The sequence below is a fragment of the Ambystoma mexicanum genome, chromosome 4p (genome assembly GCF_040938575.1).
Source record: "Ambystoma mexicanum isolate Mex_15411 chromosome 4p, UKY_AmexF1_1, whole genome shotgun sequence".
Lineage (NCBI taxonomy): Eukaryota > Metazoa > Chordata > Amphibia > Caudata > Ambystomatidae > Ambystoma > Ambystoma mexicanum.
This window is the reverse complement of record NC_090927.1, coordinates 276,890,668-276,913,813: the sequence shown is the minus strand read 5'-3', so window position 1 is coordinate 276,913,813 and position 23,146 is coordinate 276,890,668. Positions and strand designations below refer to the sequence as shown.

Sequence of the window (23,146 nt, the reverse complement as noted above, 5' to 3'; positions counted from 1 at the left end):
GGGTTAATTACATTAAGTTGAAATATGAATTGCCTATCAAATTTGTTAAGAAAAATGGAAATGACTACAAAAACCCATTGTTAGCCAATTCGCCATGGTCCTTGGATGACATAGTTAGGGCAATTACGAAGTTAAATGTGTCAAGAGCGGTCGGTCCAGATGGAATGTAATCTGACACGCAATTATGGACCGAGATCTTGAAATATAAATTTGATGCCATATTTCATACCCATGTTCTACCTAGATCTTGGTGCTCGGCTATCATAATCCCAATTTACAACAAAGGCCCTATAAATGACCCTTCCAACTTCAGACCGATCGCTCTTACTGATGCCTCCGCCAAAGTTTTTTGTCAATTTATTCTGGAGGAACTTTTGGAGTTTATGAAGACCAATGCCATTCTCTCCAAAAACCAAACTGGTTTCAGACGCTTTATGGGTTGTCCCCTTAATGCCACTTTAATATCGCACATCCAATGGAATACTAAGCACAACCAAATAGGGCCAGTACATATGGCTGCCCTCGATCTAAGTTCAGCATTTGATACCGTTGTGAGAGCGCTTTTGTGGGAAAAAAGTTAAAAAATGTTTCTAAATGCAATACTTTCGAAACAAAAGGATCGAAAAAAAACCTGTTTTTTGGGGAAAAAACACACATTTTTCCTATACCAAAACCAAAAAAAAAAAACATTTTAAAAAAGGCATTCAGTCATTTTCTTTCTCGATCCTTTTGATTCGGACGTATTGTATTCAACCCTTTTGAATTCGAAATAATGACTGGACACCGCAAAAAATGTTGCTCATGGGGTTCCCGGAATACCTGATGTCGCTCATAGCCCTTTTGCACTCGTCCACCAACTATAGAGTGAGATTAAACAAGGAAGGGGCGCTCGCAGATACAATACTGACTGCAATTGGCCTGAAACAAGGCTGCACTGTTGCAGCGGCATTGTTCAATTTATATATTTGTGACATTGAGGAGTGTTGGGCCAATGCAATTATTTTTCCAGTTGGACTTGGCCAGTTGAAATTGAATTATATTGGATTTGCTGATGATCTCTTACTTTTCGATAAGACCCCGTTTGGGCTGCTGACTAAGATTAATTTGTTCTCTTATTATGCAGTAGCCCATAACCCAAGGGTGAATGGTCTATTAGTTTTGATGGTGATTTCCAAAGAGGATCTAATAATAGGCCTATCAAGCTACAAATGGAAAATGCAACTCTATTATTGGAGTTGCCAATCAGATGGAATTGGTTCCTATAAATCATACCAGGAGTTTGCCTTGATTAGAAGGAAATGAGGGGATTGACCTAGATATATCTTACAGTTTCCTTCTTCCTCTGGACGCAACTTGTATCTGCGATACAAACTCAATCAATTTCAAACAAATGAAAGGTTGTTTCAATGGGGGAGATGTAATTTGCTATACCAAAATGGATCTTGCAGATTTTGTAAAAAAGATAAACTGATTGAGTCCCTTTAAACATATTATTCTGTTTTTGTGAGTATTTTGAGCATGTGAGACACAATATATTTTGGAATTACCTTTACTTGTGCTCCATCGTGTCTCGAGAGTCTTGTTAGGCAGAAACCTGTGTAGTTCACTTAGGGACCACTGCAAAAGATTTAAGACTACAGGTGTTGGCAGTAAACCCACTTGGTAGCAGTCTGTACCACCCAGATTTACCTGGTAGCTGTGGCTGAGCAGTCAGACTTCCCTCAAGAAGAGTTAGGCAGTATGCAAAGTATACACAATAGGTACCCAGATACAATAATACAAGCAAACACTGACCAGAGATTTGGTATCAAAGTATATAATTATTTATTTAAAAACACACAGTTTGAAACACTCCAGCACTCTTATTGTAAAATGTTCTAAACACAGTTACTATTGTAATATATACACCCCTTTTCACTTATCGGATAAATCACAGTAAAACACCACTTATTTTCATACAGAGGTGAGCGCTTAACTAGATTGCACTCTGATAAGTTTGTGAGAAAGGGAGGGAAAAAGACAGAATATGGAAAGGTACACCACTCTAAGATTCAGGAACACTGATAGCAAGGCAGAAGAGCAAAAGTCACTGGTGAGCCAAAGTCCAAAGGCTGGGCCCACTCTTAGAGAGAGCAGAGCACAAATGCGCCCAAGATCACAGTTACGCTAGGCTTAGAAAGTCTTGCAGAGGGTTCAAAAAGAGTTTAGAGAGGCTTAGGAAAGTTTAGCCAGGGTGTCCCAGGCTAACCCAGGTTCGAAAGCCAGAGGCTAAATCTACCCCGTACAGTCGGTAGTAAGGGAAGCCAGGCGGGACACGGTACCTTAAGTGGGAAGGATCCTCCAGCGGTGGCAGTTGTTCCTGGTAGTGGGTGCAAGTTGCGTCGTCGTCCAGGGGAAGAGAAGATCTCGACTTGGAGGAAAGATGAAGGTCGTTGCACTACCAGGGAAGAAACCAGCCGCGGAGTCTTCCGGTTAAAGGTGGTACCTTTGATTCGCGGTCGTGGTAAAACGTGGTATCCCGGTTGCCGGGGTGCTTGGCACAGGCAAGGCGGCCACGAGGTAGTCGGGAAGGCGAAAAGACGGTGAAACTGGTTATCCCCACCAGTCAAAGGAAGAAGACTCTCCGGCGGGAGATCTCCTCTGTCGTTGGGAAAAGTGGTGAGGCAGCCCAGCAGGGCTCCACCGGTGGTGGTGTCGTGGCAGGTCGGCTCAGCTTCTCCCTCGTCAGATTCTTAGGTCTTGTGGCGACTTCTGAAGTTCCAGTCCCCAAAGCCCTGCTTTTATGCAGCAAACCCCCATTCACTCAGCCTAGCTGTCACTCAAACATGCTAAGTGGTGAGGCGGCCGGCTCACCACTTGGGCCAATCAGGATGGAGTGCGACTTGATTTGCCTAGGCAACTCAGTCCAGGGTGCCTAAATTCCCCTCCACCCCTCCTAAGTACCCCAGACAGAGTGGCACCACTTTGGAGGACTTCTGTGGAGAAGCTAGCCAAAAAGTGGAACAAAGGGCTCGACTTGGGTTGGAGTCACAGAAGAGAACACAAACGCCATTTTAGAATCAAGTTTTGGCAAAAAATACCAACCGGAGAATTAATATTAATTAAATAAACTGGCGGTATGTTCGAGGCTACCGTAAATAATTAAATAAAGATAGTAGCCTACAACAATGGGAAATCCCATAGGAAAATATTCGCGGTTGAATATAAAAAGTAGTATCCACTGCCACCAGCCAAAACTCGATCAGGGGGGACGGAGACGTGCCCCCTCGACTAACAGACCCCGGGGCAATTGAATTGCCCCAGCCAGTACGTCCACAATATGATGGTTTGTACTGGTTCTGTTCAGAATTTAAGACTAGTAAAGTCAATGGTGACTTTACATGCCCTGGGAGACAGTAGTCAGTCCCGGGGTATGGAGTCTATACTGGGGGGTCACTATGACACCCCTGTGTCACTGCACTGAGGGTGCTGTGTAACACACATCACAAAAACACATGAAGCCCTATGGAGTAAAATACCCCATAGCCCATTAAACACATCTAGATTCAAAGAAACATACTCAGATCATGCCCAAGAGTGAGGGTAAAAGAGTCTCACTCTTGGCAGGAGAAAAAAATAAACCCCAAAAATCCAGCAAAGCTGCTGGGGGACTCACTAGGTTAGGAAATTCAGCCTAAACAGAGAATTCTCCCTAACAAGTCTCTATGGGAAAGATGTATGTGGGGCAACAGCATTACGCTGGTCATTAAGCTGACATCGTTACTTTCTGTACTTGAAATTAAATTGAAGGAATGGAATTGTGAGGGTGTAGAGGTTTACATACGTTTTTGAAAATGATATACATGTTTATTTGATTAATTCATTTAGTGTTTGTTGTATATGGTCTGCTGGGATTTACTGGGACTTAGTTTTTACCAATTTTGCATTATAAGTGATAAGTATTCTATTCTAGAGTTATGAATTGAAAGTAATTATGTTTGTAAAATTTAATATATTCTTATGTTTTATTGTTTGTCTTAAATTGTAAATGTTTATAAATTAACCAAACACAATAAAAGAAATATATACATCTCATCGGGACCCAGTGGCCGCCATATTGGGCCTTCTCGTGGTAATCTTCAACCGCTCCGATCTCCTGCCTGTCGTATTTCGCAGTCACCCTGCATGCAGCACCAGTCTACACGGCATTAGACCCTGTTTTCCTGCGATTTTGTGTGAAATCGTGCTGGTACAAGTATCGATGTAGCAGGATCATGCGGGAGCTGCACAGATAGTCGATCTCACTGCATGGCCACTGGGCTTGCCCTTTTTTGGTTCACTCCAGCTTATTCAACCAAGAACTCCCCTTAGTGCCCATCCTAGAGACAGTTTTAAAATTTCATATCCTCCCACTGGCTGAGACAAACTTTCAGATTGTGATTGGATAACCGGTTTCCTAGTCCAAGTCCGGGGAAGACAATCTTTAAAAGGCTTGCCACAATTTTTGATTTCTTTGACCTGTCTTCAGTGCAGGATCTGGAGTTGGTTTGTAGCTATGCTCCTCCCTTATCACCTGGCTGTCCTTCACAAGGAAAATCATTTGGGGGTTTCTAGTGTTCGACATGCCCTCACCAGGGACAGGAAACCTGTGTCCCACCTATGAAAAATAATTTTTCCTGTGGGAAGGGAACATTTCTCTCCTTAAAACCTGTAGTTGCAGTGGTGTATGAAAGGTGTTGCCCATTACAAGCACTGCTTTTGGGAGGTGTGGTGGGAGGGTTGGAATTATATTTTTCTCTCTCCCCCTTTAAGGATCTGCACTTGGTATCCAAGGGGTCTTTCTAGATGTGCTAGTGTTTTCCGATAGTGTATCTTCCTCTGAATAACTGGAAGACGTTCTGGAATCCACTCTGGGTTTTGACACGCTAAACATGATGCATCCAACAACATTCAGTCCTGCATTTCCTGTTTCTTTGGGACCTGGTAATTACCAACTAGCTGATCTCTTGTGTAGTTCAGGAATGGCATGCCTCACCTCTTGTGTCTGATTTAGAGGGTCTGCAGGGTTTTTGTGTCTAAGCCCACTTCCCCGCCTCTTCTGCCTTTTCTCCTGGCACCCTATAGCAGGCAGGATGCTTAAATGGTCAGAATGTAGTGTGTCTCGGGGCCCTGTCATTTTTACTCTCTGGTAGACAGTGGGCTCGATATGTATCTACGTGATCACTTTACACCCCGAAACTTCAAAGACAAAAATGTCGAAATCGAAAGCGGCGGTGCACAGTGATCACATAGATCATGCTTTCCTGCATCCCCCCCTACCAGCACCCCTCAAACCATACTTACCTTTTCTCTGCTTACTTGCCTTCTCTGTGGAGCCTCGACTCATCAGTCTCCCTGCGATGGAAGTTTCATATCCCAAAAGTGGGTAGGGACTTCTGTTACAAGGACCTTTTTTGTGTAAACTTTATTATCCCCGGCTATCCTTCCAATGGAAGCGGGGGACCTCCCCGCAGCCCCCGAACCCATCATACTGTACAAGGGGAGCAGGGGGCACTGCTGCAAGCCCTGCTCCCCTTGTTCGGAATAATGGAATTCAACATTTTTGTTACTGCCGAACGCACAGTAGGTACTTTATTTTCACAGAGAACTAGTGATACCCTGGAAATGAGGTAAGCACTGTTACTTTGTCCCACAGTTTAATTCACCCACCAAGACAATAATAATGCATGTCCTAAGATCATGTTGAATATATCCTTAAATATTCCCGCGCTCCCTTTCATCTTATCCCATCATGCAGGGTCCACTCATAATCCTGTATGGGGAGAACTGGAATGTTGGATTCCTAACATTATCTAGCGTGGGGACGGCGTTTATGTCTAAATGTACATGCATAATGACATAAACCATCTTAGACTCATAGTTACATGTTCAGCTCACATTATAAATCCTGTCATAATGTGCAGTAAGTGTGTAGAAGGAGGAAACTGACAAGGTGGGATCATAAAACCTACCTATCTCTATCTCTAGAAGGGATTTCCCTGCCTCAACTTAAGTAAACTAGTGGAAATGTCAGAATGTCGGTGTAAATCATGAAGTACTCTGTCCTTTGTCAAAATCTAACTTCTACCCCTAACTCCTAGTCCAGCCACTCTCTTGGATAAGTGTCTCCAATTCCTGCAGCTCTCTATGGACCTCCTTGAGAGCTTCCTTTAAAACGTGTACATTCCTGCCTCCCCTGAGGAATGTATCTCTCTTGGTTTCTCTTGGCTTTTGTATCGGTTCTCCACCAACTACTAGAATGAAGGAGATCACTTCTGCAGCGTGACACACAGTTCCTTTCCTCAGTAGCCTGGTGACTACCACTGAGATGATGAAACATGCCTCTAATGCACTCTTAACTTGAGTTTGAGTCACTGGTCTTATGACTGCCACTGCGACAAGGAAGCACTCCTTGGATGAACTCTTTACTTGGGTTTAGGACTTTGACCCTTACTGGCCCCACACTGTCCACGACCCGAAGCTGAGACCCTATTTCTTCTTCCACAGTTCCACCGGTCCGCCCGTGCTCCCCATTACCTTCTGGGGTTTTCCAACACTGCACCAGCTCTTCAGAGAATTGGTGGCGGTCTTGTTTCTGCTTCTCCAGTTACTTTGCTGGTTCCATGGCGCCTCTGCAGAAAAGGGCACCTTGCAGTATCTGCATCGTTGATGGACCGCACAGTCCACCTCCTCCTGGAGATCGTGCCACTGCCAGACTTTTGGCATGACCACTCCGACTTCTGACTCCTCTCTTTATACTTTATATCTTCCTTCTGGCACCTTTTCCCTCTGGTGCCCTTTCCACTCAGTTCTTGTTTTACTTTCACCTTTCTTTCCTTTTTGCTGTGCACACCTGCACCTTCTTCCCACTCTGGTGTGCCTCTTGCACATTCCTCTTGGCTTTATCGTGCCCCTTTAACAAGGGGGGGTCATGGGAGTCTCTCTGACAGACATTAGTCCTAGTTATGAGAGCCTTACCCAGATTCTTTAGCTCACTATCTTTCCCAGATGAGAAATATCCAAAACATATCAGTCTTTGTCCTGCACTGGGGCAGTCCAGCACCGAAATGCTAGGTAATTCTCCTCTGAACAAGAGTATTTGTATTTGTATTTTATTGAATTTATATAGCCCTTTAATCCAAAGTGCTTTACATGAGAACAAGAAAATATACAACAAGCATAGAATGGCAATTGAATCACAACTCCAACAGTACAAGGAACAATTTACATTATTGCTGAGGTGAGGAGGGAGTGGAGAGGGACAGAGGTGTGAGAGGGAATGGGGGGTATGACTGGAAGTAGAAGCAGAAGTAAGGGGAGGCGAGAAGGTGTGAGGAAGAAGAGAGGAAAGAATAAGACTAGATAAGAGCAGGAGGTAGGGTAGAAGGGAGTAGAGAGGAAGGAGAGGGTAAAGAAGTACAGAAGTGAGGCATGAGGCGGTGAGAGAAGTAGGAAAGGAAGCGAAGGGTGTTAGGGAAGGGAATGGAAAATATAGGATTTTAGAGAAGAGCGAAAGGAAGGGTACCAACAGTAACCCCAGACAGGTGTTTCGGTCTTGTTGGACCTCATCAATAGGGCGGAGCTGTGCCTCTCTAAGACTAGTGAGTAAGGGGTCCACTTCTGGATTACCCTAGTAATTTAGGGTGAAACCCAAAGCTAGCTAAATTATGCAAATTAAAAAGGGGGGGTCTTGGGAGTCTCTCTGCCAGACATTAGTCCTGGTTACGAGAGCCTTACCCAGATTCTTTAGCTTTCAAAGAGGAGAACTATCCAAAACATATCAGTTTTTGTCGTGGCCAGGGGTGGACTGGGAACCAAAAGAGGCCCTGGAAATAATGATAATAATTTTCAAAGTGGCCCCATAAATTACATGTTTTCATTAACACCAACCTGTTTCGTATGGGAACATTTGGAAATTCCACACAAAAGAGGCACATAGTGCAGAAGCCTACTGGGAAACCTCCAGAGTTCCCTATGGGACAGTCCACCCCTTGTCCTGGCACACTCTTTTCACTTGGCTGTGTACCCTTGCACCTTCCTCGCTCTTTATCGTGCCTCCTGCACTTTCCTTTTCATGCTTTCGGGTCGCTCGCACCCTCTTTGCTTTCGGGTCGCTCGCACCCTCTCTTTGCTTTCCTTCTCGCTTTCTGACAGCTTGCCGCTTGCATCTTTATCGCTTCTGCGCCCGCTCCAGCAACCCGTACGCTACTGAGTTTCTCTCTTTCTGTGAAACTCACCCTACTAGAGTGGTGCTGAAGAGCAGCTCATTGGGTTGTGTGGGTCGAGGTCAGGGTCTCACCACCTGCCCCTCATTCACCCCTGGGACCGGCACACGTCCCAGGGGAACAAGCAATGGCCTGGACACGGCCAGCAACCTGCTATTCGCCTCCCTCCGGCTCCTTGGGGACTGCAAAAAATGGTTTAATTTGGTGGACGTTATTTTTAGGAGCTGGTTCTTGTGTAGACAGTAGTAACCGTAACAGTGCTTTATAGACTTCACTTTTTGCAGGTTGTAACCGGAAGTCTCTGTAAACCCTGTTTCTCGTGCAGAAGGGACGCGACCTAGCATTCCGGGCTGGACTGCCCTTTTCGCTGTGGGACCATGCGTAATTTTTATTTTTTATTTTATTTTAATGTAACATCAGTTTGTACAAAAGAAAGACAACTTTAAATTACAGATTACAAATCTCCTAGTATCTAGAACAACCTCAATCACAGAACCAAAAGGATCCTCGTCCCTCAGACCAGGCCCTCCAAATTGGATAAGTCCAAGGCGTCCAAAAAGTTTGATTGCACAAATTAACTGAGTGTTGATGCCACCAATCAAATAACACCACCAAGCATCCATATTTCCAGATAAGGGAGCAAAGTGGGCTAAATGCTGGTTGCGCTGAACAGCAATCGCCTCACAGGCAGTGATTAAGTGCCGTAATGATTCTGTCGCTTGGTTACAGAACCGACATCGAGTGTCCTGTTCAGATATCTCACGCCTCAGTACAAGGATCTCCTTGGTTTTATAGAGATTGAGGCGTAATCGTAGGAACATGTTCCTGTGATAGCTTGATGGAAATCTATCTAGGTACTTTGGCAAAATGTCCAATCTATTGAAGGCGCTTCGAAGGTCTAAGGAAGAAGCCAATTTGTTTCTAGCCTCCTCATTTAGTATCCAATTTTGTTGGCGCAATTTCTTTTTTGCCACTTGCGGTCGCAAGATTACGGTCTCGAGAGAAACATCGGCATTATGTAATATGCAAACCAGCTTGGCTTTCCACTTATTTACCAAACCAGCAGACGGATGCTCTGAAACTGTATGCAAAATTTCATATGGTGTTGAATTATGTTCCGGCATCATTTTTCTCAGAGTGGAGATGGATTTCCACAGCACAGTACCGTAGAGTGAATCAATGCATAACTTGCAACGTATCGCTGTCATTGCAGAATTTTTTGGCAGCCTTAGAACTTTTTGCCAGAAATTTCCCTCCAGTTTGTTCCACAAAACCTGAGGGATATTGCAGCCAGATTCACTCCCAAATGTTATTGCAGGCGTCACTTTTTGCAGGTAGAATGTTAGAATTGGCTTAAAAGAGAATTTGCCATATGCTGCGTGCAGTTTGTCACCTTGCAATGCAAACATTTGCATACAGGCCACCAAGTCTTGTGTCCAGTCCCACACACGAATAGAATTATTAAATTGCACTCCTAGATATCTGATGCTATTCAATGTCTCTAGTCGTTTATCCATTATTTGCCAGCAAAATTTACGAGAACGTGCTTGAGAACCACGTCCAATCACTATTATCTTCGACTTTTTGGAGTTGATTTGTAAGTCGTTTTGCAGGCAATAGTTTTGAAACGCATTCAGCAGTCTCTGAAACCCAACTGGAGTAGAGTCCATGAGAACGATGTTGTCAGCGTAAATGATCCAGCTTATTTGTTGCCCATTTACTAACGGCGGAAAAATCCTTTGATCTTTAAATGCCAGAGATAAGTCTGAAATGAAAAGTTTCAAAAGTAGGGCAGCAAGCGGGCAACCTTGCTTCACACCCCTTTTTGTGGCTATTTCATCTGACAAATCACCCTGCTGATTTAACCTTACTCTAAAGGACGTATTTGAGTGAAGGGCAATCAAGGGCTCCAGCAAGTCACTTGGCCAATTCCAGTCATTTCGTTTTTTCCATAGGAGATTACGATTTATGCTGTCAAATGCCTGGCTCAGGTCTATGAATGCAAGGTACAGCATTTTCTTTCTCTTCAGGGCATCGAGTTTTAAACAGTTTAGTAGGACCAGATTTAATTTGACTCCAACTCCTTTGGTGAATCCTGTTTGCCTGGGATCGCTCACGGCAATCTCAGTTGCCCAATTTGACAGCCGCTTTTGCAAAAAGGCTCCAAAGACCTTACCGATTGTGTCCAAAAGGGCAATCGGGCGATAGTTGTTAGGATCGTCTCGATTGCCCCTTTTGAATATTGGAACCACCACTGCCCTTAACCATGAAGCCGGCAGGATTTTTTCACGCGAAATTCGTACAGAGATCTCATCATATTGGCCCATAGAGGCTTATGGGATTTTAGCATCACATTTGAGATACCATCGGGGCCTGCAGCCCTAGAAGCCTTTAACTTCGTGATTGCCAATTCGATGTCTTCTGCAGAATCTTCTACATTCCATCTTGCAGTGGTTGTTAATGTCGAGGGTACCACAATGCAGTTGAAGTCATCAAAGACAGCGGAAAAGTGAGCGACCCAGCTGGCCCCGTTCACACCATTCGCCATTGAATAGGTGTGATTCAAGCTACCAGTGTTGATTATCTCCCAAATGTGTCTGCTGTCCTTCAAAATAATCAATTTTAACATCTGTTCAGCTTGAGACTGCATTCGCAAAAAATTAAAGGATTTAATCCAGTTGCGATATTTCTGGCGTCTAGATTTTATTTTGGTGGGAGCACTTCCAGGATCGACTTTTTTCAGGAGCCTTATATCATCTCGTAGCTTTTTCTTTTCCTGACTTATGGTTGCATTGAAAGGATGTTTTACTTCAGTTGCAAACCCTTTGTGGATTATATTCCTCCCTTTAACAAGGGATAATTAATCCTTGAAGTTATTGAGGGCGCTTTCTCAAGGTTGTTTGTCAGCATTAGCAACTGAGGTGCACTCATGCGCAATCTGTTCGCTCCGTTATTTATTGTTACGCTCTCAAGATACTTGAGTCAGGCTGATTTTGTTGCTTTTTCCCAGTTTAACAACATTGCATCATGGTCACTCTTGTCAGTCTGTTTTATTTCAAATGAAGAGACTGTTGCTAACAATTTTTTGGACACCCAAATGTAATCAAGGGTCTTTTTGCTCACGCCTCGTTTCCAAGTAAAACCTGGAGGAATATCACCACGGGTTGCTCCGTTCAGCATTGAGCACTCTCTCAATGCCATTTCTTTTAACCATCTGACACCTCGATCCTGCAATTTACCATTAATCATTATACCATCCTCATCGCATTTAGTTGTTGGCATATTTAACCAGGCATAGTTGAAATCACCACATATTATAATTTCCGGATCCTCATCTGCTAGAAGACACTTATCAACCTCCGACAGTACGGCTCCAATGAACTTTGATTGTGAGATCATTGCAGTATTCCAGTAGATGTTGACAATCAATAACACTTGATTCCTGAATGGAGAAGAACGTTTAATCTGAATCTTTGTTACTTGTACGAACATGTTCAGATTTACAGAGGATATGATCGTCCAATCATTATTATTCTTGATCATTGTAACCAGGCCAGCGAAGGGACGACCGAAAAGGTTTTTTTGAGCAGGATTCAGAAGGACTGTGTACCCATCACAACCAGGGCACTCGCGCAGCTATGTTTCCTGTAAACATATAATTGACAAGTCCATCGGGAATTGCCACTTTCCATCAAACAGATGTTTAAAGCCACGAGTGTTCCAGGATAGCAGCTGGTTATTTTCTTCTCTGCTGTCCGCTCTTTGCTAATAGTCCTGTTGTTTTGCGGTTTTTGTACAGGGTGTGTGTTTAATGCTCATATGGTCCCACAGAACTTTCCTTCTTTTTTCTTTTTCGGTTTGTTCCACTGGTGATAAGTGTGGACTAACCTCATCACAAGCATCAACACTTATTACTTCGAAGCCGAAGAACAAGAGGTCGTCCGCGGCATCTAATATGGCCGTCTTGAGAGCACGAGAGTGTAGATGTAAATTTACCCAGTCCGAAAAATCCTCAGACATGTATTCAACAACTGCTATGTCTTCCGATTTTATTGCATGCAGCGTTGCGATACACTGTAGCAGGTTCAGAATGTTCTTTCGATTTAGATTTACCTCTTTCTGTTCTGGCAAGGCATTTTTGATTTGGATTTTCCATATGCCTTTACGTGTATTGTCAGGTCGATTTTTTCTGGACATGTTTAATTTGTTGTCAAGTTTTTCAATTTGTGCACTTGTTAGTTTTGGATTTAATTCACTCCACAGGGGAAATGGGAGAGCTTCCGCCCTTCCTTTAATTGCGTTTACCCCTAAGCTCTCTTAGGTGGCAATCGATATGGAAGGAGCCCTTACGACTTTCGTGGTTACTTGCACGCCAGGGCTGGTCGAATTCATATTTGACTCGGTCGGCCGCTTCATGAGTTCTTTACCAGGTCTTTCGGCAATTGACTTTGGTACTGCTACAGTGCCAACACTGTCGTCGATGTCATCGTCATCTATAGAGTATGTTGAATACTCGCATAACTTCAATGATGCATCAGAACTTGAATCATTGTCGCTACTAGAAGCTTTTCTACCTCTTTTGGCATTTGGCTGCGATGGTAACTTTTTCACCAGAGCCGATTTAGGTTTTAATTGTCTGTCCAATCCTTTCTCCGGCCGCTTAAATGGGAAAGGGGACGGCGGAGTTGATAAGTTTCGAATGAATTTTTTCTTACAAGATGTACGGGCACGTTTGGCTACTTGTTTCCGAGTTATAAGATTTGGAGCACCTTGTGTGCCACAAGACTTTTGTTGCAGGGTTTGTTTTTCATTCTCTTTCGCCAGCCCTGTTGGTGTTTTGAAAATCCCAAAGGAAAGTTTTTCCGTTAAGTTTATTTGTTCTTGTACCTCTGCAACTTTATCTGCTTGGATAACCACACCAAGCATGGCAGACGGGGCAGCGCCTTCTCCAACAATCACTGGAGGTGCTTGCTGCAGAGTGTGAGTGTTGGCCCCAACAGGCAGCAAACAGTTATTCTTAGAGCTCGCCACTGCATGCTGAGCCCGCACAAGAGGGGCTCCTTTTTTAACATTTGAGCATCCCGCCGAGGTACTGCATGCAGGGCCACCCAGGGTCATCAGGTGCTTCTGGAATACCTGGCCGGTCTCCGAGGGTTGATCCTTAGACAAGTTAATTTGACAGTTAGGAGCATGAACATATTCACAAACTGGACTCGTGAAAGTGGGTGTGTTATGACGCATCCACTTTGTACACTCAATTACAGCGTCCATTAATGCGGAATTGTCACTATTTGACAGGCGGGCTAAGTCACTTAGTCTGGATTGCCATTTTGAGGAGTTTTCAGCTTCAATATCCAATCTAGCATCAATTGCCTTCGAGAAACTTTCTAGACTTCTCATTTTTGCATTTATGTCTACCAGCAAGGTCATTTGATCGGTTACTGCATCATGTATAGATTCATACAACTTCATGAATGGAAGTAATGCAATTGATGTTGCAGCCAATACGTTGTTGTGTATTTGGATTCCTGCCGCGGTAGACATAGAGCTTTTAGCTGGTTGATCAGTTTTTGTCGCCTCCTGGGCAGTTTTTGCCATCTTGGAAAATGCGTTTTTCTTTCTAAGCAAGTCGTCTGCAGGTGGAATACACGTTACAGCTCTTTTTTCGACTTCGTCTGTACCAGTTAGTTCAAAATTCTCACATGACGATTGATGGGCGGAATCGTTTGAACTGGAGAGCAGCGAAGTTTCGGGTCTTTCAGAAAAGATGTTTTTTTTCGCTCGCAGAACGTCGTTTTTTCTGATTTTGAGACTTATTTTTCTTTGTGGAGTGATTTTTCAGAAAACTGGCGTTCAGACGTTCATAGGTGGCTAAAAAGTCTGCTTTCAAACGAGCAGTCAGTCGAGCTTCACGAACAGAAAGATCAGTAGAGTTTTGCTCTATTACTGGCACTGATACTGGACGCGAATCTGGAAGCGCCCACTCGCCAGGGTCCATGTTCCAATTTGGTTCCTTTCGTTTATGGAGCCAGGAGCGTCTCGAATAATCGCGCCTCCAACTGGTGAAGAAAGAAGCGGGGAGGCGTCAGCCTTTCCAGGTTTTTCAGCAGTGTAAATGTTACACAGCGGGGATTCGAACCGCTCCATTTCCTGCGTTAGGACAATTGGTAGTATGGTTCCCATCAATTCAGAGTCCGTTAATTCGAATCGCATTGTCTGCACAATTTCACACGCATCAACATACACTGAAGGAGAAAAATCCCGAGCCAATTCCACGGTGCTGATGTCGGGGCTTGCCCTTTGAATACATGTATTGCTAGAACAGTCTCTCAGCATTCTGGGTGGGCCCAACGTTGTTTGGGCTAGAGCGGCTAGTGACGGCACCGAGCCTTTGCCCAAACAAATAACCACCTCCAAGCCGTTCTCAATGGCAAACTCAATTAGATCTTTGTGCTTTTAACTCCACTGGGGGAGTAGGGCTTACCTCCTTTGGAAAACTTAACAACGCTTTTCTTCTGCAGAGCAATGATTTCTGGCGAGTCTGTGGGCCCTCCTTTGTCATCGTATTGTCTGTCCTTGCGGCAGTTGCAGCTCCCCCAGCGCCAAACAGCCGCACAACAGCCGGTGGGCTTTATTCCCTCGGGCTTAACGCCGCAAGGGCGGTAGCGTCTGGCCTTTGAAGGATCCTGAGGTCACGTGATCAAGTCACGTGCTGGTGATGCCGCGCCTCCTCCAGGAAGCGCGTTCGTGTCGCGTTGCGGCAAGAGCCTACAGCAGCTCGCAGTGCCGAGTTGGTGAGTGGTTAAGGGCAGCTTCCACACAATGACTCCTCTGAAAATAGAGTTTGCACTGTTTATGCGTAATTGCAAATGGTCTTTCTCCTTTCTGCAATGGCTGACGACTGATTTTCTGGAGGTATGCCCACAGCTATGCCAGTGGCCAAGATTAATTGTAAACCTTGCAGCCATCAATCCTTTTGTATTGCATTGAACTTTACTTTTAGGATATGGTGGACTGACTGCAATAACCATAACTTTGCCATTCACAGTGTTTATACATTTCACTTTCTGCAGGTTGTAACTGTAACTCCATGTAAAACGTGTTTCTTCCGGCTCGCATATTATTCAATCGCAAAATTTGTTATGAACACTACTTTACAGGTTCTTGCTAGAATGTCATGACCTTGTTCTAAGTGACACAACACATAGGAATGCAAACTGTGGCTGTCCACTCGTATTCCCATTCATCAAGCGCACTTTATTCATCACTCTGGCACAGAGCAGAGCATATGGAGGCTATGGTCTGTGATGAGACCTAGTACGGACTTTCCATACATCCAGGGCTTGGATGTGGGTTGTTTTTATGGGTATGGCAGGTCTTGAGTCCGCCAATGCTGAATTTAGTGTTAGTATATCATCTCCACCACCAGTTTGCTGGTTGCCCCTCACCTTACTGTAGCTTGGAACGTAGTTGTCCCTCACCTTAATGTGACCTTACAATGCTTTCTGCAAGACAGTCATAGGAGTTTACCTAGCCTGAGAGTTACTCCGAACGGACGTGTGTTGCCTGTATCACAGGTTGTGTAGTATCTAGAGTAGTGTTGATGTCCGGTGTGTATGAGGAATTGTCTTTGATTGAGGTGTTGGTCTTGACGTCTATCAGTTGTCCATATGGGCAGACAATTGCTCTTTGTTATGTTGGTTTTGGGATCAGTCACAGGTGCAACAAAATGACTTGTCTGTTAGCTGCACCTCAGACCCATACCGTGTCTAAATATTTACCAGGTGCAAGAGTACTGTGCTGCTATGCTCTGCTCATCTGCTTAGCTGTGTATGTGCCTGCTTTCAGTCAGTGGTCGAAGTGTACGAAAATAAGTAGTGGAACTATGCTCCCTGCTGGTCTGCCACCAAACCCTACAAACCTCATCACCACGCCCCCCTCCCACGCACAATGGCAACCCCCAAACATGCACCTGTATTTAAGGGAACCTTCAGTGCACTGCACTGCCGTTCACGTTTCAACTTTTTCCTACAGTTTCATCTTAAAACGAAATCATTCCGGAAGGATATCTTTTTAAAATAAAAGTATAGGAACAATAAAACTTAATTTAAAAAAATGAGAGGAGCAGCGCTCCCGCCCACTTCGACCACTACTTTCAGTTCATCTCTGCTTTCCAATAACATAACCAAATCCCTCAGCTCCTACAGCCTTTAAGATTTGAGGTTGAGCGCTGCTTCCCCTTTCGCCGCCTTCAAAGCTTTGTGTCTCTGACACTATTGGGCTCCTCCACTACAATATTCCCCTTTCCGCATGCACACTGCATTGACTTTCTCCACTGTACCCTTGCCAGATTCACAGCTATCCGTGATGGTAGCTTTGTGAATCTCTGCCCAAGTAGGGGTACCCCCATTGTATGGATTTCATTGATCATTGCTTCAAGTTTGGTGTCTTCCAGCTCCATGGCCTTAGCCCTTTCCCCCAAGACGAGGCGTAGCTGATGGGTCCACACTGAGTTCTCATCTGCCCATTGTTAAGGCTGGAGCCTGGATTAGCGATCATGCACCTATCTCAGTGCTTTCAATGCTAATGGTTGGAGTGGATCTCTAGGGACTCGTGTGGAGTCAATTCACCTCTTATCTTAAAATGCCCAGGAGGACCAGGTATAAATGTAACAAAAAAGTAGCAGTACTGTGGCCCCGAGCGCAGGTGGGATCTGTGTTGGGGGAAGATGGGAGCAGGGGGCAATAGATGAGCGGGGGCCGGGTTGTCTCCCCAGAGTTGGGATTGTCAAAAGAAGGGGGATCCTCTTCAATTGCTTTTTATTTTGTTCTTTTCTGCCAGCACAGGTTGATTTTCGATGTAACCGCTATGAGGGATTGGGGAGGCGTTTCTCTTGAAAACTTAGTATATGAGAAATTTCGATTTTTTCTTTTGTTGTAAAGCCTAGCATTAATTTCATTGTACTTTTAAATATAAAGAAATCTCGTGTTGCAGTGACTAAGCTTAATGGGAGAAGTGAAAGTTCTCCTTTCTTATTTTAGCAACGTAATGTTGTCAAATCTGCCTTGAATCATCACAACAGGCTCTCTGAGATGCTGTTTGAGATGATAAATGACCCAAAGTGGCCCAGGAGTAGTTGTGCTCATGCAAACTTTAAATGTAAACGGTATTGAGTCAGCAAACATGGGAAAGGAGGCACACCTGGATATCAACAACATCCATGAGTGCCTGGGGACCACTCCGGTGGTGACGGTGCGCGGTACCAATACCTTTAACATAGATGCAAGAAATAAGCTATTTGTGTTGGACTTCAGGTTTGTGCCACGGCTTTTGAAGAACAACATACATGCATAATGTCATGAATACAAGCTTCCCCTCTTGCGCAACATAGTTCCCAAAATGTGCCTCTTTAAGCATAGTAAGCTCTCCCTATGAGCCAGAAAGTGGCACTTTTTCAAGGCTTGCATATTGATTTGCTGTGTACCTACTGAGCAGGAACACAATCTGAGTGAGTAGCTTCAAAAAGCCTATTGGCTAAAAGGAAGAGGCAAGATTTATCAGGAAAAACAAATTGTGAGAATATACTAATGGCTGTGAAAAGTACTGCAACTAGTAACAGTAAACATTGGATGTAGTGGAACCTCTGCTTTTTGGATACCTTTTTGTTTTGTGCATGCTTTGCTGATAGTGTTGGTTTCCTTTCGTTGGAATAAGTTTGCAAAGGACAATTGTGTGTGGAAGGGTAGTCTCTTCCTTTTTGTGTGCGAGGCAGTCATGTTTTTAACTATTATTTAAAAAGTAGTCGATTCATAGAAAAAATATTTTTAATAAATAAGAGTTTACCCATATTTTCACCGTAAATATGTCTTGTTTTTCAACTCTGTGGCTTTGTTGTGGCTTTCTGTACGTGAGTAGAGTTATCAAGCTGCTGGTGCTTTGGCATGTTTTGCACTGGACGGTTCATCCATCGTGCTGCATCTACACCATACTGGCTCGTTAACTACCCGGCACGTTGGTGCACACACATTTTTCACTTGTGGCTCAATTCAAACATACTTATGTCATGACTGTGAAAAATTCTGGAATTCAAACAGTTAAACATATAATGCTGTACTGAAATGAAAATACACTTTAAATGGATAACTGCTTCCAATAAGACATTCATAAATATAATGTAAATTACAAGAATACCTGAAGCAAAATATTTGGTTAAGAATATTCTGGTTTCCTGGTTCTGTATTCTAGGGATTGATGACCGCAAGACGCGGCATAGACCTCAGGAATAGAGGATGATTTTCCTGCGGGTCTCAAAGATGCCAGCAAACCTTTTCCTGACCTATTCCTAGTGCTGGTTTGACAAAGGTTGTGACAAAGGGTTTAGAATTGCTGTAGTTCTGACTACTGCTAAGTGGCGCTGCATGGTAATCGGGCATCTAAATACTTTCCTAACCTCCCAGTTGTGTAGATTTCCAAATTAAAGTATTGTGGCAGCTGCAAAAGATTAATCACCTTTTCTGATATATTGCCAGATATGAATGGCTGTATCCTCGTGACAAAGCCTAGAACATCTTCAACTGCTCGTGCACATGCACGCTCTGAATGCTCACAAGGCCTAGTAGGACGCCTCTTATCTTTCATTGTTATATTTGCCTTTAATTCCCTTGTTCCCTCCCAGTTGCCCTGTGGCCGCTTTGAAACACAATTTACTTGATGTATAAGCGACTTACAAATGTACAATAAATAAATGCCGCTCGTATTTTCTTTGTATTGCCGCTATGTTACGGTTTAACTTCCTGTATTGAAAAGGCATATATTTGCGGATTCTCTGTATTATTTTGTTCTCGCCGCCCGGGTCACCCCTTCAGTTGGCTTCTGCATGTGTCCCTTTGTGTTCTGCAGGAAGTATGTCTGGCAGCGAAAGAGCGTAGAGCCCCGGAAATCGGTATCCAACTTCCCTCCAGGCCTTCCCGTCAACCAGTAGGCGTTTGACATAATGTCGGGCTGGGAACCCATGCTTCTCCTGGTAGCCATGGGATATTATGTTTTCTATGCTATCAGCCAGTGCTTAAAGTGGGCCGGGGCCTGCCAGGGCCGGGCCCCGGCAGTCTCCAAAAAGTGGGACTGAGCCGGGGCCCTGCCAGCGCCCCCGTCCAACCGCAACATTGGCGGAATGCATTGAGATGCGCCTGCCATGAAGTCAGGCGAGCCGACAGAAGTGGCAGCCAGCCACAGCGATGCTGTGACTGGCTGCCACTTATGTCAGTCATAGTAACTGCCTTTGGTGACCCCTCGCGCGAGAGGTCACCAGAGGGGGTCACCAAAGGCAGTTACTGTCCCTTTGTTTCCCCCAGGTCGCCGAGGCGTCTTTAACCCTCGGCGAACCTGGGGATTCCTCGACGTTTATAAAAGATGGCTTTGAAAGTACACATTTCAAGCCATCTTTTATAAAGCTTTGTCGACGGACAATTTTGTCCGTAGTCAAAGCTTTATAAAAGATGGCTTGAAACCCGAAATCTTTAAAAAAAAAAAGATGGCCTGAAAACTAGGCAAACCGTAGGGTATGCACACAAGTATATATAAATATTTGTGTGCGTACCTTACTATGGTTTGTGTACTTTGCAAGCCATCTTTTATAAACGTAGAAATATGTTACATATCTCTATGTTTAGAAAAGATGGCTTGCATAGTACACAAACCATAGTAAGGTACGCACACAAATATATAACATTTATATATACTTGTGTGCATACCCTACGATTTGTGTACTTTAGGCCACGCCCCTCCCACAAGCCACGCCCCCAAATGAGGGCCCCCCTCGATTTCTTACCCCACTTAAAGCCCTGCTATCAGCCATCATTTTAACCTGCATCGCCAGTGCAAGCCTGAGTAGCTTGACCCTCATGGGCAGATTTCTCTGTGTTCAATTGATGGGAGTTGGACAGGAGGGGGAGGGGTCCGAATGATTTGTGAAACAGAGAGGAAACCCCATGTCTGAAAGGGAAATTCTGTGCAATGGATGTGGTTCCTCAAACATGAACCTGTGCTGTGACTGTTTCTCACGGTGTGTTCCCTTTGTGCTCTGCAAAGTACTGAGTAGTGTGCTACTCCCCTCCCAAGTACATTATTTCCACCCCCACCTTGATGGCTGCCTACTTTCCTATACACTGCGCAGGATAATCCAGTATTACATGTTATTATTACTCCACATTTCTCACCGGGTTAATGTATCTGGCATTGAGGTGGCCCAGCCAGCCAATGTGCTCACCTACAGAGCTTGCTGGACCTCTCCTTGCTGTCCTCATAAATACTAATTCCCCCCCACTAAAACCTTTCACCGACCCCTTCCAAGTGAACAGGATGTTGATGTTTTGTAATAATGTAACTTGTGTTGTGAATGTGTTTTTTTTTTTTTTTTTTCTTTTTTCAAAGGGGTGCTTCTTGCGTCTTTTCTACCCATGCCGTGATTGCGATGACGGTGCACAAACTCAGTGGATTCCCAGAAAAGAATATTATTTGGGTCTGGCCGACACCCTCAAGATGAACAGATCTTTCGTAAATCATGTTTTTAATTACTACTTTGGTAAGGTTGAGGGTTTGTTATTCTGAAGTTGGAGTGCATCCTAACAAGTGAGAAGTAATGAAACCGTTGTTCACAAGCCTCAAATAAGATGGTCTGTCACTGTGCATTCGAAATGCGGGGGGAATGTGTGGAACGTCTGGGGTGTACATTTTAAGCGATGTAGAGAGGGCATTCTAAATGTGTGTTCCCTAAAAAGACAAACGATGTTAGTCAGCATTTGCCAAAAAAACGAAAGCCTTCTTTGGATTGCCAGCATCGACCGACAGGTTTCCCCTTAAACTCTTTACTCCCTAGCATATGCGCTAAAATACAGCACTGCACATTCAGCAAATGCATGCCTTTACACATACAGATTCTGGCGTCCTTTCAAGGGAATAGGTATGCAGGGCCAGGCTCGCAGTGTCCTATTGGGCAATAGGCCCATAGCTGAACCAAACAAACGCAAAATGCTGGCGTGGGGCGGTTTTTTGGGTCAAAGTGGGCCACGTTTATGGCCTATGTGGGCCAGTTTGAGTTACTTCACTATGTGGCTTGTAGTGTTGCTGAATAATATTCTTTAAATTCACAATTTGCATCCCATTTTGTCAAACTCCCCTTTGGGTACTATTCGCACAGTGCCACAAAAGGAATGTATAACCATTTGCAACTGTGGGCCACATGTTCATTGGTGCCCGGGACAATTTTATGGCCCATCCGACCCTGCACAGGGCTATTTGGAGAGGACACTACAAGGAAAGACGTCTGTCACTCTATGTGCGGCCGCATGTCTGAATTCCTATGGGGCAGACTCGGCCTTCCATCCGTCCAAGATTCATGAAACGAGTACTGCTGAGTGGCATGGTAGCTCTGTGTTCCGTGCACTATAAATGACCAGTCATACATGCATTATTCTTTTGCAACAATTTCTAATAATGACAAACCACAAGCAACCGCAAAAGTGGTGCCACAGTAAAACGAGCAGGAAGCTTTGCAACTCCTGTTAGACAATTTTATTAGTTGAACTATGGTGGAAACGTGTAGAGGTGCAGAAACGGGATGATTTGTTCAAATGTGTGGATGGTGATTTGATGGAGAGTGAAAAAAGGAGCATAAAACAAGACTGCAAGATGGATCTTACTTTGTCTTGCCTAAATGCCAGTACTCAAATCTATATCTTTAATTGTGATTAAGAAGAGTCTGCTAAAGAGACTCTGCCTGTTAGCAACACCACTCTGCATGTACCAGTCGGACTGCTCCAGTGTGTGTGTGTGATAAACTAGCTCCCCACATTAAGCCACGTGTCTCCGTTTCTCTACCCTTGCAAGTTTGTTCCACCCAACTAACTTTCCAGCAAGCTTTACAAAAGCACATTTTGTAAAACGCTTTTATAAAATTGTCTTTGGTCCTAAATATCCGTTTAAAGATCTACTGGTTGCATATATATTCGACAGACATTTCTGTGACCCTCTCTATAAAACACAGATGTAGGACACCCTTCAAATAAATATCTTGTTCCCATTGCAAGAGTGGCCTCTGTCGTCTCCTACAGATATATGTGAACAGCTCATATTGAGTTTCACAGGCTATTAAGCGAAATACTGGGGTGAATTTTCAAGGATTTGGAGTTTCCCATTAGCACACACTCATGGGCAACTCCTAATCTGCTCGCAATTGCTCCACGAGACACCTAAGCTCTTCCAGCTCCAGAGCACTCACCATTGAGGTTTGATGGCAGACCCTTCAATACTGTCCTGTGGAACAACTTGCTAATCGTTCTTTGAGCCGAAGACGGCCACTTGATTTTCAGGAACCTGGTTTAAAAAGGCTTGAGGGCCTGGTCACTGTGCTTCTCATGTCCCCTGAGAGCTTGAATTTCGTTTAGGTGAAAGAGCAGGAAACCTAATGAATTTGTCACAGATTTTCTCTTTCACGTTAGCACTGTCCTTTCCATGTGTTATTCTCCTATAGACATGTACTTCTTTCACTCTTCTTTAGTTTTGGCTATTAGGTGGTGCTAAAGCGCCACCCATAAGCCAAAACATTGCATTCAGAGTACAGCTAGGGAGAAATGGCATATGGGAAGGGAGCGCCTCTTGTAGGTGTTGTTTGGTTGTTTACCCACCCATTGACTGCCAATGGCCATGCTAATCCCTATGGCCATTCCCACCCACCTCCTGTCACTCCCCACCCAAAACACATCCTCCTGGGGTCTCTTTGAGCTAGCTTTAATCAAGCTTTACCATCAGTATTTTTTCAAAGCAGTCTTCCGAGAGTTAGACTTAATTGGAGCTATAAACATGCTACTGATGTAATACAAATTTGTTAACCAGGTTTGCCTTCAGCC

At 44.2% G+C, this 23,146-nt stretch overlaps 1 protein-coding gene across 7 annotated transcripts in view; it reads left to right on the top strand.

Annotated features, from left to right (window-relative positions):
• The window catches only part of PLA2G7 (phospholipase A2 group VII), a 314,769-nt gene that overhangs the window by 111,628 nt on the left and 179,995 nt on the right, over positions 1-23,146 (top strand). For all 7 annotated transcript variants that reach the window (XM_069605817.1, XM_069605818.1, XM_069605815.1 and 4 more), the window contains exon 3: positions 20,673-20,823. In XM_069605817.1, coding sequence (XP_069461918.1) covers positions 20,673-20,823 — 151 coding nt within the window. The remainder of the gene's footprint in view (positions 1-20,672; positions 20,824-23,146) is intronic.